Source organism: Channa argus, chromosome 11, assembly GCF_033026475.1.
Source record: "Channa argus isolate prfri chromosome 11, Channa argus male v1.0, whole genome shotgun sequence".
NCBI lineage: Eukaryota > Metazoa > Chordata > Actinopteri > Anabantiformes > Channidae > Channa > Channa argus.
In genome coordinates, this window is record NC_090207.1 from 6,188,982 (window position 1) to 6,204,186 (window position 15,205).

The window sequence follows — 15,205 nt, forward strand, 5'->3', positions numbered from 1 at the left end:
TATTTATCAGCAGCATGTCTACATTGTTTCTCAGCTGACATAAATTGTGACCTGTGCAATAGTGTGATATTTATTTAATTAGAGAGCAAGCGTGGCCATTATTTTGATGACACTGGCAAAGAGAAAATATAAAATTTCCACATCCAAATGGCTCTTGTACAGAGACTAAAAAAATCCTAATTAGCATTTCACAGTTTATTTTATTGTGAGCTGCTGCTGTGTAAACACAAATTACACTGCTAATATCCCTAAAATTATGAGTTGAAGAGTCCAGGTGCTTGGATAATTAAATACATTTGACAGCTCTTAGTTAAATGATGCGTCATAGTTCATATCATTCATCAATTTAGGGATGGCTATGGAAATATTGCAAGGACAACATGACCGACAAAAAATAACAAACAATAATTTGGGACACAACTTATGTCTCACACTGCATTCAAAAGCAATGCACTGCTTAACTTTTTACATAATCCTACCCATACAGCCCCCCTAAGCTCATTAGGCACAAAAGTGCATGGAGCTATATAACGGCAAATAAGTTTGTGTATGTACCTTTTCACCTTTTGGTCCAGGAGGTCCCATTGGTCCCTGCAGTCCCACGTGACCCTATGAAATGAAAAAGCCAGCACTGTTTCTAGTGTAAAGAAACAATGAAGGATAAAAGTTCTGCAACGATGTCATCAATCATGTCTTCGTCTCTCTATTTCTATAAAAGAGTGGAGTTTTGTGATTTATCAGTCAGGTCAGGCTTGCATTTCAAGAAAGCAATTCTACTTGAGTCTTAAATCTGCAAAAATCCATTTCACACCCCAATCTTATTCTGAATTTGTTATTGCTTATTCTGGTGCAGACCAGCAGTGTTGCCGTTTTTATCTCTGTACATAAAATAAGAAAGTTTGTTGTTAAAGGTTTCCCTGACTGTGGGTGTAAACACTCAACAAAGAGATTCAGCCTGTAATTTAGCAACACCAGAATAACGCAAGCATGTTTAAGAGTGTCATTCAAGGATAATGAAGTACAAGCCTCGATGGGATCCCCTTTCAAAAATCAATACAGTCTTCTTAATCACAAGTTAAGCACAAGTTCAGCAATTCTTGGCCAAAATTTGGAAATAAATATATATATAGATTTATTTCCAAAAAATACAGGACACACATACAGGGAACAGGACACACCAAACATCACAAACCCCAAAATACTGAATAGTATTATAAGGTTAGGACTTAAGTACTGTAGGTCCCTCAGTTTTATCAGTTTGTTGTATAATGTAGAAGTGCTTACCTCATAACCTCGTATACCTGGTTGTCCTTCTTGACCGTTCCTCCCTGGAGCACCCTAGGAAAATTCACATACATTTAAACAACATCCGATAACAACCTTTAAGTCCTTCAGTCCAACTGTGAAGAACTTACCACTGGGCCAATGGTTCCTCTTGGTCCCTTCTGTCCAACAAACCCCGTCTGTCCCTGCTCACCGATTGGCCCAGTCTCACCCAGGTGACCTTGGTGACCCTTGCTCCCCTGGAGAGTGGACATTAATGGGCAGGTATTGTGTAGCCATTGTGTGGATAGTCTGATAAATCAAATATTTAATACTGAAGATCTATTTGACAAAGCACCTCCAGTGTCATGTATGTGGAGGTTACTGACCTCACTGTTTGTTTACTACGATAGCAGAGGACTATTCCACTTCTTGTGCAAGAGAGTAAACACACACAGGCATCTGACAATATAAGGTGTATTTTAGCCCCACGCAAGTGACCTGACAAACCTTTTCTCCTGGTTTTCCTGTTTCGCCTATTTGGCCAGGTTTACCCTCCTGACCCTGGGAAAAGAAAATTGAACATAGGGATAAGTGGACTCAAAGCTTTCTGGAGATGAGAAATTCAGATTTGACTCCTGGGACACTCACCCCTACACCCACCAGTCCAGGAGTCCCGGGAGATCCTTCCTTTCCTTTCAGGCCAATATCACCCTTGTCTCCTTTAGCACCCTCTGAACCATCATCCCCCTTTTCACCCTGTGATTGGTGGCACAATAAAAAGGGGATAATTAAATCACATTAAGTGTAAATTATAGCAGAGTCTATGGTCCACAACCAAATACCTGGACACCTGTGCTCTTCAATTTAATCAAATAAACAGTAAGACTGGGTCCAACAATTGCAGGTCTTTCTTGATTATGAGAAGCTTACCAGGTTATATATAAAATCTCAGGTCACAAACACCACGAATGAAGGACAGGACAGCTTTAAAAATGCTGCAATGCAAAAGTCTTGATTCCCAGCTTGCTGCAATTTCTACACTGACAACAGGGGCATGTAAAAAGTTCCAGTAGTTTAGCCAGAATGACAAAATGATTTATTTAGTGTATTAGTGAGACACAACAGACTGCAATTTGAAAATATTTATAAGAAGGGAAAATAGATTGTCACAATTTGACATGTTTTTCAAGATGCATGTGCTCCCAGAGCGTCACCTGTCACCAAAAAGTAGGCCAAGCCTCAGCTGTACATTTAATCTTTAAATTCTAAGAACTTATCACAAGGGCCGCACACGTGTTGCGATTTTATAAAAGGACAATGTTAGTTGGCCACTTTTCTCCAAGGTGTCCACCAGCATTAAAGTAATTTAAAGAAATGGTATAACAAAGATTTCCCATGCAAGAAAAGATGAGACATTTAAAATAAAAGTGAATAACGACCTGCCCATATCATTATGTAAATATAAGAGCAGACTGACAACCGAGCCCTGAGAAACTCCACAGAAAAGTTTCATGTATACTTAGATCTACAGTAGTGCTAAAAAAACCCAGCATATTTTAAAATAAATATCACTTAACATCCTAAAAACCAGGTCACATTGATTGAGAATAAATATCTCCAAGACTGGGTAGAGTTAAAATAGGTCTACATCTCTTTGTCTCATGGTTTTTGTTTGTGTAAAACTGTGTTGATTGGGATTCATCTCCTCCATCATTCCCCAAACTGACTGAGACATACAAAATAAAAACCACCACCTGTAAGAAGAAAACCTGCTTCTGTCTCACGTTCTCATCTCTGCATAAGAAATAGCATTTCACTACGCGGTGCTTTACTGAAACACAAACATGGGTTCTCTTAGGAACAGTCAGCTTTGCGGATGTAAAAAGGCTTTAGCTTTTTAACAAACAACATTCTCAGGATCCCTGAAAATAGGAGCTGTGTGTTTATTTTCCAAAATAGGGGGAAAAAAAGTAGGGGAAGGGATGTGTACAACTTGGGTTCATTTTGTTTCATAAAATTTAATGTCATGAACTGGCTTCATCTGTAATGCCAGACAGTAGAGCTCTTAAAAATGACCCTGACATCCGTTTTCGCAAAGCATCAACATAATAGCTCTAATGCACAAAGGCAAATATGTCACAAACATCATTTGTCCTGCTCCAGTTACCATAAGCTGCGACAGTAAACAGACATTCATCGGGTTCACAGACACACAGCTTTAGGACAGAATGTTGAAAATGTGACAAAGAAATTGGTCACTTGCCGAGGTTTGATGTACCCTGGGCTAATTCGCAGTATATTATTTTCCTACTTGCCTTGGCTCCATCAGGTCCACTTGGTCCAGCCTCCCCGTCGATACCAGGCTCACCCTGAAAAACAAATCATAAAAGTACAGTAACAGTCAAAAGTTTGGATGTGCATCCTCATTGTTTAGTGCTTTTTTTTTTTTTTTAAAGTTGCAGTTATTTCTACTTTGTAGATTAATCTGAAGACCTCAAAGCTACGAAATAACACATGGAAATACTGTATGTAGCAAAGGAGGTAGGTCATCTAGAACTTGTGTACTTAGTTGAAAGTTAAATTGTGGCATCTTTTCTTAAGACTTGCTACACTACCCGTTTCTTCTTCCCGTGATTACTGTTCCTGTTAAACAGAACCATGCTGCAACAGATTAAAAAAAAAGAAGACACTCACTCTCTCGCCAATCAAACCCTGCTCCCCGCAGGTGCCAGGAAGACCAACATCACCCTGTCAGCGGGGGAAACATGATGGTTAGGTCTTCAGTGATGCGTCTGCAGATATACGTATGTAGGTCTACTCAATAATGAAAAGTAGTGTGGAATTATCTTTGTGCCTCCCTTCTGTAAAAGCTAACGGACATTTCAAGTGTAGAAAAATGTTCTCCAAAGGACTTAAATTATTTTTTGGTATAATATAACATACTATAGCTTTATTTAATTATACATGTAGGTGCATAATAACGTTTCCTAGCTGTACACAAACATTTCAGCCAATTAGAAAACTACAGATTTGGTTTTGTTTTGTTCTAGTACAGCTGCTGAGTAGATGACTAGGTGGGTGGCACTGGGACAATGAACATATATACAGTTTTAGTGAGTCATCTAGTTTTACCCATCGACATAAGAATTCACTCTTAAGTCTCTTAACCTAGATACCTATGTGGGTGGTTAATGGTAGTTTGATATGATTCTATATTCCCTCCCCGCTTCCCGAAAGATTGTCCAAACTGCAATCTGACTGGAGACAAAACTGACCATTACATATACTAATTTACCAATTGTCTGTGGCACACTGACACGCCACGCTGCTAATCCACAGAGCAGAGATGTTGAGAGAGTAAGCAAAAGATCACGTCAAACATATTTGAGTGGGGACAGAGGTTAATTTTGTGTAGTAATATAGATGATGGGACATAGAAATAATAATAGATTCTTAGTTGATAAAATATTTTTTTCATTAATAACCTCTATATTAAACATAACTAAGCTGACAATTTCAATTCACAGGATTGAGGGACAACTGCAAGAACCATTTGCAGCAGTAAAGACTTATGTAATCTTAGCAGTTTTAATTATGCAAAACACGACTACACATCAGCCAATGCAATACTTAAAAACTAAAATAAATAAATTAAATAAAATCAATGAAAACACTGGATCCACATCTTGACCTTTTCTCCAGATTCACCCGGCGGCCCTCTGTCTCCAGCCTTCCCTGGCAGCCCCTGTCAGAAACAGTGACAGCCTTTAGCTTTCAGTGCTAATGTAAAAGTCAGTGGGAGTTCTTACACCAGATGTGTGATCAAACTCACTATTGGCCCCATCTCTCCCAGTGGCCCAATCGTTCCTGGTGGCCCTGTGGGTCCCTGCAGCAATAATGCAGGGGCATCAATAAAAAGGTTAAAAGTAGTGTGTAATCTTGGAAAGACACCTCTGAAAGTGACAAAGGAGGAAAAAATGTGAAACGAAATCAAAACCAGGCCGAAAGTGTGGATTTGAGGAGATAAGTTAATCTGTGGGGCTAAGAGCCTTCAAAACACTGAGCCAAAGCTTCTGTAAGTGGAGGAAGCAGGCCCGCTGTTATGGAGACACATTCAGGTTACAATAAAGCTGCCTCTCCAGGAAGGAGATGGTGTAAATCAAATTGTCTAAGACTCTCTTCTGCTTGTGTCTGGCAGAATGAGAAAACCAGAATGAGGTTGTTCAGGGCTTTTCAACTAGGATATGAGTTTCTAGGAAGCCCTGAATAAAGGGTGTCAAGGTGGAAATTCAGAGAATTCTTTACACAAAGACAAGAAGAAGGGTACACAGTAGGTGCTGGAGAACCATGGGATATTATAGATAATGAGAGACAATATTTCTCTCTATATCCTCTTTAAAAGACAGAGTTCCTAAGTTTGATGATAGAATAAAAAGCACGGAGGATTTATTCTCAAATATGGATCTACAATGGGGTACATTTAAGTTGGCAGATAAACAACTCACTGGTTCTCCTGCAATTCCTTTGGCTCCCGGGGGTCCTGAGAGGCCTTGAACACCCTGCAAACAATACAGCCAATTATCACCAACACTACTGGTATTCATACACATGCTGAAAAAGCTTCCACACCAAAAAGACAAACAGTGCACCACACAAGCGTCTCTTATCCACTACTGTTCCCCAAAATGTGTGCACCCCAAAAATCAAGACTGACCTAAAAGAGAACTCTGTTAGCCCCAATCACTTACTGGAAATCCCTTAGGCCCAGCTTCCCCTGGTTCACCAAGCTTTCCCTGCAGCAAAACAACCAAAACAGAGAGTTAACTAATACTCCAAATGAGTACCGTTAGCTACATGTTCAGATCGGGCCACTTATCATATCAGAGTGCTGCTTAGTTCTGCGTGTTCACTGTGTGAGTAATAAAAGTTACAAGATTTACAGTGTATTTTGTAGGAAAGGGTTACTTATTAAATAATTGGTCTAATGAATGGTGCAATTCTTACGATGTAACTACAGTGTAACTAGAGATAAGAAGAGAGTAGAAGCGCCACTTTTGTTGTACCTACCGTATAACAATGTGTAATAAAGGTATATAATGCTATATTAATCTTTGACAAAATAATGAGCAATTGTTATTTTATTCGTATTGCCTCAAAGCATCGAAAACCTATTTAAATCAGTTGAACTTTATTATTCTAAACAACTTATTGATACACAATTAAGTATCACATGACCACATGTACTCTAATACTACTAATATTGCCATTACTGTTATGAAGGCAAAGCAAAGCAGCATAATTTTTCTTACCACCTCCCCAGGGAGCCCCAATTTTCCTGGTGGACCATCAGGACCCTGCGAAAACAAAAAACAAAAAAACATTTAACTCTGTTACTGATCTTCTATAATCCCCCAGAGTTTAAATGTTCCCTGCTGCCAAGCACCAACAGGATCATCAGTGTTTTAGGGTTCTTTGATTTAGGCGTCTGTTGTCAGATTTGTAAATAACAGTGTGTCCTCTGAAAAGACTTTAGATGTTAAAAATAGTTAATTACAGTCTGCAAAACAAAGCTGTTTGTAAAAGTTCCCATGATTTCTTTCCCTTTTAGGAAACATTGTGTTTATCTTTGCTTTCCATGGGACAGAGTTGGTGTGTGCAGGATGCTTAAGCTCATCTGCTCTAACGCAGTCCGACAGGTAAAGTAACCTCATCAACCTTTGTTAAATCTTTGAGCTTTTGAATATATGCTCACCCTTACTCCAGCAGACCCTTTGTCCCCCACTGGGCCATCAGGACCCCTCGGACCCTAAAGAAAGAAACACAAATTGACAGAGATGAATAGCTTCGGATAGCTTGGCTATCTGATGCACATGCAGTTTAACATATTAAATCAATGAGTTTAGGCACTTAATCTCCAACTTTGTCATGTCTTTAGTGGAGCCTGGGAGGCAATTCCAATGGGTTTAATAGTGTAATATGGTTTTGCCCACATTGGAAAGACACCATCAAAGATTGTGGCTATTTTGCGAATACTTGGCATCTGAATTGGCTCCACAGTGTGCCCAGTCCTCACTGTGTAGACTTTGTCTCCATCTTTCCACGATCACAAACCCTGGTACGGCCTGCACACTCGGGTTATTGTAATGAAGCTTTGGGAAAAGGTCATGAATGCTGTAGCCGATTCATCGTTTCCCTTAGGATTGAGCCCAGCTATTCAATGCACTGCTGGTGGTTCATATAAGCATCTCACACAAAAGTGATCAGAACAGAGCCTGAACAGAACAACGCCACTACATGCTGTATGTAAGACATTACATTTCCACCGAGGGCAATAGAGATTTAGCTCAATGGCAGTGATGATGTATGACAAACAAAATGTAATGATAGAACTATTATTCATCTTTTGTTTATTCAGTCCAATGATCCTGCTGTGCAACCAAAAGCTATTTTACAAAATGCAAAAAAGGTAAAGCTACAGGAAACACAGCAGAGCACATATAATTCAATTTGACAGGGCTTTTTACGCTTTCTAACAAGATGTTGGGACAAGCTGCATAGCATTATTGAAGTCCTATGCTTTAATAATACACATCCGTCGCATCTATTTATACAGATGCAACAAGTTGAGTCTGTCTAAACTTTTATAAACCTGTAAACCTGTAACTCAGTCCAGTGTTTCCCTGCACCTAAAAGATTTCATTGTCAGATGATTACATTTATGTCAGTGAAATTGGGGTTTTTCTCCTCCCTCTCTGTTGTGCGTTTTCCCTTTAATGTGACTTTCACAGCTCATGTTAACTACTGTAATCCAACACTATTGTGCTAATATTTAGCAGATATAATGTTTGCCAGATCTACCATCCTAGTTCGGAGCGTTATCATGCTAAAATGTGCTAAAAAGCGCAAGGAACAATTGTGGCTGATGGCGATATCTTCACTTTTGAAGGTTTTTGGGGAAATATTGAACAAAGTATTTTATTGAGGACTGTAAATGACTTACCCTAATGCCTTTAGGTCCTCTAATGCCAATGAATCCCCGCGAACCAGGAGGCCCCTGAATTTGTATGAAAACATATTTGATTGAGTCTGATTGTCACAAACACTGGACAATATAATATGACGGACAGTAAGTTTCAGACTTATATCGATTAACCGTGTCAAAAAGAATAAAGGTACCAAAAAAAACTACCATAGCATATTCTTTTTCTAACAACCCAATTTTCCCACTACAGCTAATTTCAATAATTTCATCTCTCAAAGGCTGTTTTTTTTTTTTACCATTTGCAGATGTCTGATACATCCATCCATCCATTATCTGTAATCACTAACCCTGTTCAGGGTCATGGGGGGCTGGAGTGAGATGCAGGGTACAATCTGGACAGGTCTCCAGTCCAACACAGAGACATATGCAGACAGACAACCATTCAAACCTACGGACCAATTTAGATTCACCTATTAACCCAACATGCATGTCTTTGGACTGTGGGAGGAAACCAGAGTAGCCACAAAAGCACGGGGGAAACATGCACAACAGTTTGGCCGACACAGAAAGGCTGCAACCAGCAAGGGATTTGGACCATGGACCTTAGCTGTAAGGCAGCAGTGTTAAGTACTCCATCATTGTACTACCCAGGACTGATACATTGAGTCAAAAATATATCATTCCTCTAACCATACTTAAGTACATTTTCAGGGATGCTGATGTTGGGTATCGGCAGAAATGCAAAACACTTGTTACTTTCTCACAGAGCAGGCAAAGCTTATCACACAAGGCCCAGTAATGGACAACAGACCACATAATAATAACAGTTAAAACAATGAACATACTGGGATCCCTTGTGGTGCAGGTGGCCCCCTATCTCCAGGCATTCCAGTGTGACCCTGATGGATACAATATCAATTAATTGATATCAAATAGATTAGGAATTATCACTGTGATTAAAAAAATAAATAAAAATTACAGCCCAGTATCTAGCATAAGGTAACTATTGTTTAATCACTTTAAATCGGTGTCTTCAAACATATCGCACCCCCATCCTTTACATATTTAAAATTTAATGCCCCTGGTACAAAAGACAGGGTCCAAACTTACTCCTTACCATCGGCCCTGATTCACCTGGCGGCCCGGGGAGGCCCGTTTTCCCTCGGTCTCCCTAAGGAACCACAAGCCACAATTAGAGAAGCATCACAAGTGGGGCCGCAAATTGATTGAACCAATTAAATATGCAGTGTACAAAATGTAGTTTGTCAAAAATGGGAACCACGTGCTTTTAAACAACCAACAAAGATCTTATTTTTTCAGTGACACAGTTTAGCAGAGAGAAGTAGCAGATATGCAGATTTCATAAACTGTAACAACAAAATACGTAACACTTTTGCTTTAAGAATGATTTAAACAAATAGGCCATTATGAAATTTGCTTCGATTGACTACAGTTTTAATACCAATCGCACGCTACATAAACAGAGAGCCATTTTACACCCAGTATGTAAAAAAGAAAAACAAATTGACACCATGCTAACCTTTTCTCCGGCAATGCCTGACTCTCCAACAGGCCCAGTAAAACCAGGCAGCCCCTACAGGGGAAGAAACATGCTGTCTTAACGGGCTCTTGTTTGTCATACTTTTACTGTAGTTATATAATAGGCTGCTCAGCTATTCAGCTCCAACTAAACAGACACAGTGAGCATCAAACAGAAGTCAGCAGAAAGAGGGAGAAAAGTCTTTACCCTCTCTCCAAGCTTTCCGACCTCACCAGTTATCCCGGTTTCGCCCTACAGCAAAGCAGCCAATTAGCATATCACACACGTATTCATCCCTTTCATTTTTAGTTCAAATTTGTCAAAATGTGCTTGGAGGCCTGCTCCCCTGTGGTAACTGAGAATTAACATCTAATTTACACACATTCAGATGATACATTATCATAAAAGAGAATCAAGAAGAGAATGTTCAGTTAAAGAAGACAGTGTTTCAGACGTGGATGTGCAACTATTAGGTCTGACCTTGAGTCCATCTGGGCCCGTCAGCCCAGGGAATCCCTGCTTCCCAGGCCTACCCTGAACAGAAAGCAAAAATGAAACAGAGAAGTGTACTGTAGCTTCACTCAACAAACAATAAAGTCTCTGTATCTCCTGTAAAAGGTGCAGTCTGCTGTCCCTGGAGAGGCCGTGGCACAAAACAAACCAACGATTGATGCCAAAACAAAATCCTCCCTTTAAGAAACTTAATGATGCAGAAAACAAAGAAGCGTCTCCATCATCAAAGGCTTCTTATTACTCACAGAAGTCTTTGGGTCATTTGTGTTTGTTTTCAGTAATCATATGTGGCTTACACTTTTGGGATTGCAAAAAATAGAGTGTTTCATTGGAAATGTCCTCTATTGTTTAGCCTGGGATGACTCCAAATAAACACTTTTTCTGGACTGAGATAGTTACTTTGGACTTTGATATGTACTGCAAAACAGTTCAAAGCCACTATGGATCTTTATCCACCTCTATGTAACTAAGAACATAAATTGATACAAACAAAGGGGACTGTGGTTTGTTTTTACCACTGTCCCTACACTAAAAAAAAATATATGACTGCACATATATCTTCTTTTATTAACAAAACAACTACAACAAGAATAAATTATTTCAATAATAAGTTTTTCCTTTTCTACAGTTATTCAATCAACCAATACGTTTGGACTGAAATAAAACTTGTTTTGATTTTTGTGTGTGTTTGTTTGCGTGTGATTTTTATGATAGAAGGGAGCATATCAATTTGCTGACCAATCTGGTAATATGAGCACACAGTGTCCAATAGGAAGTGTTTCAAAACAGCTTCAGGACAACAGATCAGTCAGCCAAAGGACTTGCTGTCCATAATAGACAATAGACTGCAAATTAGGCCAAGTCTAAATTTAAGCTGACACACTGTGCTTATGTGTAGAGTGTATTGTGGTCTGGTGTGTTTAGTAGAAGACTGTGTCCTGCAAATGGTCTTAAATTGCAGAGATTATCTTTCCAATACTCACCTCCAGTCCAGCGGGTCCAGCTGGCCCGAATGGTCCTTCATCACCCTGACAAAAAAAAAAAAAAAAGAACAAGGGAAGAAAGATCCCTTTATGTTCCTGCTCACTTTCAAAGTATATTGAGACACTAAAGACAAACCCACCTGAAGCCCAGGTGTTCCTCTTGGACCTGGCAAGCCTCTTGTCCCTTGCTTTCCCTATTAATACCAAGGCTGAAATTAAACTTTCAATGAAAGTTAACAACTCTTAAAGTTCTAAAAGTTAAGTATAACTCTACAAACCTTGGGTCCTTCAGGGCCATTTTGTCCTGGTAGACCAATGTCACCTGGAAAGCCCTTTGCAAATGAAAGAAAATGTCCAGCTTAAAGTACTAAAAATGCATTGAGTCGAACTAAAATATCTGGCAAATCGACATGTTGAAGGCTTTGGATAGTTTGAATCTTTTTTAAACTGGTTTTCCAGGTGGTTGTAACTTTTAAATGGTAAATGGCCACTTATATAGCGCTTTTATCCAAAGTGCTTCATAATTTTGCGTCTGATTTACACACACACACACACACACCAATACCGCCATTGGTGTGTGTGGCCTCCATACAAAGTGTTCCCCTGACCCACAGGGAGCAATTTGGGGTTCAGTGTCTTGCCCCAAGACACTTCGACACGTAGCCAGGAGAGATTACGAATTGAGCCACTGACCCTGTGGTCCGTGGACAACTGCCTTGCCAACAGAGCAAAAGCTGCTCTGTTTAATGTTTAAATCTGCTGATAGTTTGATGGGACTCAAGTTCCCACATAGTTAAAAAAGGTATTTCTCAATCAATATTAGGCCCACAGGCATACAGGCCACTGTAAGAATTGGTTTAGACAGGTTTTGTCCTTCAAATCTTGTGCTGAACATCCTACTTAGAAACTAAAAATATATGAAACTTAAAACAGAAAAAATGAAATTAAATAAAATATATCTTGTATGCTCACGGTGCTGCTAATAAGCCACGGTACGCAGTCTAACCCCATCACACGCATGACCTTTACTGTTCTCATCACTGTGAGTTTTGTGAAATTGTTTTTCATCACTCACATCGGCATATCTGTGCCTTCATCTATCAGTCCTTGATATTTTATCTGCCAAGATTTTTAACACCTTTAAATTGAAGTCAGGGCTCATTTGTGAAACCACATTACAGAAGAAACTCCTCATACCACCTGTGTGTCTGGTTTCCAGTGCCATACTGGAATGAGCTTCAACACAGACGCTCATTCCCCTAGGATAGATATTCAAACTTTACCAAGAAAGTTTTAAACTTAACTTAATTGGTTTTAATCTGTGTGTGCGTGCGTGATGGCTGATTTGAAAGTAATTCTATTGTTATGTTCAATAAATGTGTTTTTAAAATGTATGATGTTCTTAGGTCTCTTCTGCAAAAGGGCTCATAGGCCACCTGATTAAATAAATTTATAATGAAAGGAAGAGCCGGTCTTACCTCAGGGCCAGGAGGGCCAGATAAACCATCAGGGCCCTTTTCACCTGGTTTGCCCTAAGAAGCACCAAAAATTATGTTTTTGTTATCACACAGATTAGAAACCTCCCAAAAATTAAATAGGTCAAATCCATTAAATGTGGGTAAAATCTTACCTAAACCAAAGGCAAAAAATGCCTTTCTTTCAATGTCATGCATGTTGAAGTTACATGGAAATCTAATTTTCTTAAAATTACAGAATTCACCACATTATTCATACTACTGGGGCCTAAGTAAGATCCTGAGGGAAGGTAAGAGTTTAGCTACACAGAACGGCTGCTGTCACTACCTGCAAGATGCAGACATGTCGTAGGTCAAAAAAGCAAAACAGTAGGACAGTAGGACTTCTACTGTCCCCTTAAAGACCCCTTAAGGTCTTCTAGTCTTTAAGGGGTTGTTTTTGATTATTCATTTAGTTTTATCAGATCAAATGAATAATTTATATACTTTCAAGATATGATTCAACTGCATTCTAAGACTTATTGCACCTATCAAAGTGCACATATCAAAAGGAAATGCAGGAAAAACAAATGGTCTTCATGACATTTCAGCAAAGTGACGTGTATTCAAAAATCTACTCAATTTGTTAGAAAAAGTTGTTAATCATGTTATCTTTATCATTTAGTGTAAAATCAACAGCATTTTGCAGACCGTGTGGAATCCAAGATAAGAAAATCCAAACTCTGAAAGCACTGACCACATAACTGATCTTTTGCATTACATTGTGCTTGCGTAGATTGGCCATCAGTGACTAAATATTCATAGCCCATGATACACATTTTGCTTTCCATCTTCTGGTTATCAAGCGCTCAACTTAATGGGGTTTACCTGGGGTCCAGGTTTCCCACGAGGACCATGTAACCCAGGTGAGCCACGACTACCCTGTGACATAAAATCCAATGAAGTGTTAGAAAGTATAAATCAAACAACGAAATCACCTGTCTAAAAAAAAAAAAAAAAATCTGAACATCCTGATCACATACAGAAAGACTATGGTGTAAATATTGCACACACCAATGGTGGCAGAGATCCAATGCACAGCCATTTACAGTCCAGTGTCTTACAAAAGGACACTTAAACATGGAGATGACACAGTTGAGAATGGAACCTCCAATGCTAAGATTAATGGGCAACAGACTCCATCATGTGACCAACAAACACATACCTTGTCCCCTTGGTATCCACACTCCCCTGGTTCGCCCGGTAAGCCAACGTCCCCCTAAGAAAGCACCAGATAATGTGACACATGTCAGAATGCTGCTCTGATATTCTGTTGCATTTAGTGGGTTAGTGCTTTAAAAAAAAGACATATGCAGATCACCTTATCACCTTTAGGTCCTGGTTCCCCTGTGTTTCCTGGTACCCCCTTTGAAGCAAATAGAGAAAACATCAATGCCATTTCTGGCTGTTTGAAGAAGGCATGACCATGATGGAGTGGAAAAGTTCAAAAGTTCAAGTGTTTGTCAATGAGCAACTCACTGAACTGGTACTTGAAGCCAATTGAGTTAAGAAGAATAAGAGAAGGTCAAATAAACTCTTTCAGTGTCAGACCAATACCAACATCAGAGATATGAACTATGCATGCACGTTGTTTACCTTAAATCCTGGCGGTCCTGGCAAGCCAACCATGCCAACAGGGCCCATGTCTCCCTGTCACCAGCAACACACACAAAACATTTATTTACTAAACTTTCACATTTCAAATTCACTCTTACATTATATTACCCCTAACTGGATCTATATGCATGTTTGCAAGTAAGTAATACAACTTTTCTACAGAGCATTTTTGAAAACAGCAGGTACAAACTGCTTTTTAGAAGGAATAAAAACAAAACAGACTTAGATATACGTAATATATAAAAAAAGTACAAGGGCCAAAGGCAGATTAATCACAAAATATACATTTAGAAAATAAAGGACAATGGTATAAAAACACTTACAATGAGACCGGGGACTCCTTGTGGGCCAGGAGCTCCCAGTTCACCCTAAGAGGAGGAGAGCATAATAAAATATCCAGAGAAGATGCAACACAAGCACCTTCAGAGACAGACAACTGGATGGGGTAGACATACTCTACATGTTACTATATCTGTTTGTTTACTAGTTCGTTCTTCCACTGACAGCCTGAGTAATGTGTGTGTCTCCACTCGGTTTAGCATAGTGAGTGAGCACTTGGCACTTGACACACAGAGAGGCTTGTTGTCCAAATGATCTGCCCCAAAGCCACATGCCATGCCTACATCCTCTCCAAGCTACACATCCAAGGGAGAGATGGATGCCCACTGTGGCCTTCCTGTTGCCTCCTATTTGTCTATGAATCAAGAGAAATGAATTCAGCCGCATGGAACATCCTCTCTTCCCACTGGAGCCAGAGGAAATGAGGCTTCAAAGAGGCTCTCGGAGGTCA

The 15,205-nt window shown here is 39.5% G+C and overlaps 1 protein-coding gene across 12 annotated transcripts in view; it reads right to left on the reverse strand.

Annotated features, from left to right (window-relative positions):
• Positions 1-15,205, reverse strand: part of col27a1b (collagen, type XXVII, alpha 1b) — a 58,789-nt gene that overhangs the window by 9,546 nt on the left and 34,038 nt on the right. For 7 of the 12 annotated variants that reach the window (XM_067521144.1, XM_067521141.1, XM_067521134.1 and 4 more), the window contains 29 exons: positions 14,739-14,783; positions 14,395-14,448; positions 14,120-14,164; positions 13,964-14,017; positions 13,627-13,680; positions 12,763-12,816; positions 11,563-11,616; positions 11,425-11,478; positions 11,285-11,329; positions 10,269-10,322; positions 9,996-10,040; positions 9,789-9,842; positions 9,366-9,419; positions 9,094-9,147; positions 8,267-8,320; positions 7,019-7,072; positions 6,576-6,620; positions 6,015-6,059; positions 5,772-5,825; positions 5,099-5,152; positions 4,958-5,011; positions 4,562-4,594; positions 3,961-4,014; positions 3,582-3,635; positions 1,915-2,022; positions 1,774-1,827; positions 1,416-1,523; positions 1,285-1,338; positions 556-609 (listed from right to left, as the gene is read on the reverse strand). In XM_067521144.1, coding sequence (XP_067377245.1) covers positions 556-609; positions 1,285-1,338; positions 1,416-1,523; positions 1,774-1,827; positions 1,915-2,022; positions 3,582-3,635; positions 3,961-4,014; positions 4,562-4,594; positions 4,958-5,011; positions 5,099-5,152; positions 5,772-5,825; positions 6,015-6,059; positions 6,576-6,620; positions 7,019-7,072; positions 8,267-8,320; positions 9,094-9,147; positions 9,366-9,419; positions 9,789-9,842; positions 9,996-10,040; positions 10,269-10,322; positions 11,285-11,329; positions 11,425-11,478; positions 11,563-11,616; positions 12,763-12,816; positions 13,627-13,680; positions 13,964-14,017; positions 14,120-14,164; positions 14,395-14,448; positions 14,739-14,783 — 1,599 coding nt within the window. The remainder of the gene's footprint in view (positions 1-555; positions 610-1,284; positions 1,339-1,415; positions 1,524-1,773; positions 1,828-1,914; positions 2,023-3,581; positions 3,636-3,960; positions 4,015-4,561; positions 4,595-4,957; positions 5,012-5,098; positions 5,153-5,771; positions 5,826-6,014; positions 6,060-6,575; positions 6,621-7,018; positions 7,073-8,266; positions 8,321-9,093; positions 9,148-9,365; positions 9,420-9,788; positions 9,843-9,995; positions 10,041-10,268; positions 10,323-11,284; positions 11,330-11,424; positions 11,479-11,562; positions 11,617-12,762; positions 12,817-13,626; positions 13,681-13,963; positions 14,018-14,119; positions 14,165-14,394; positions 14,449-14,738; positions 14,784-15,205) is intronic. The other 5 variants (XM_067521138.1, XM_067521139.1, XM_067521146.1 and 2 more) reach the window with 3 other exon arrangements.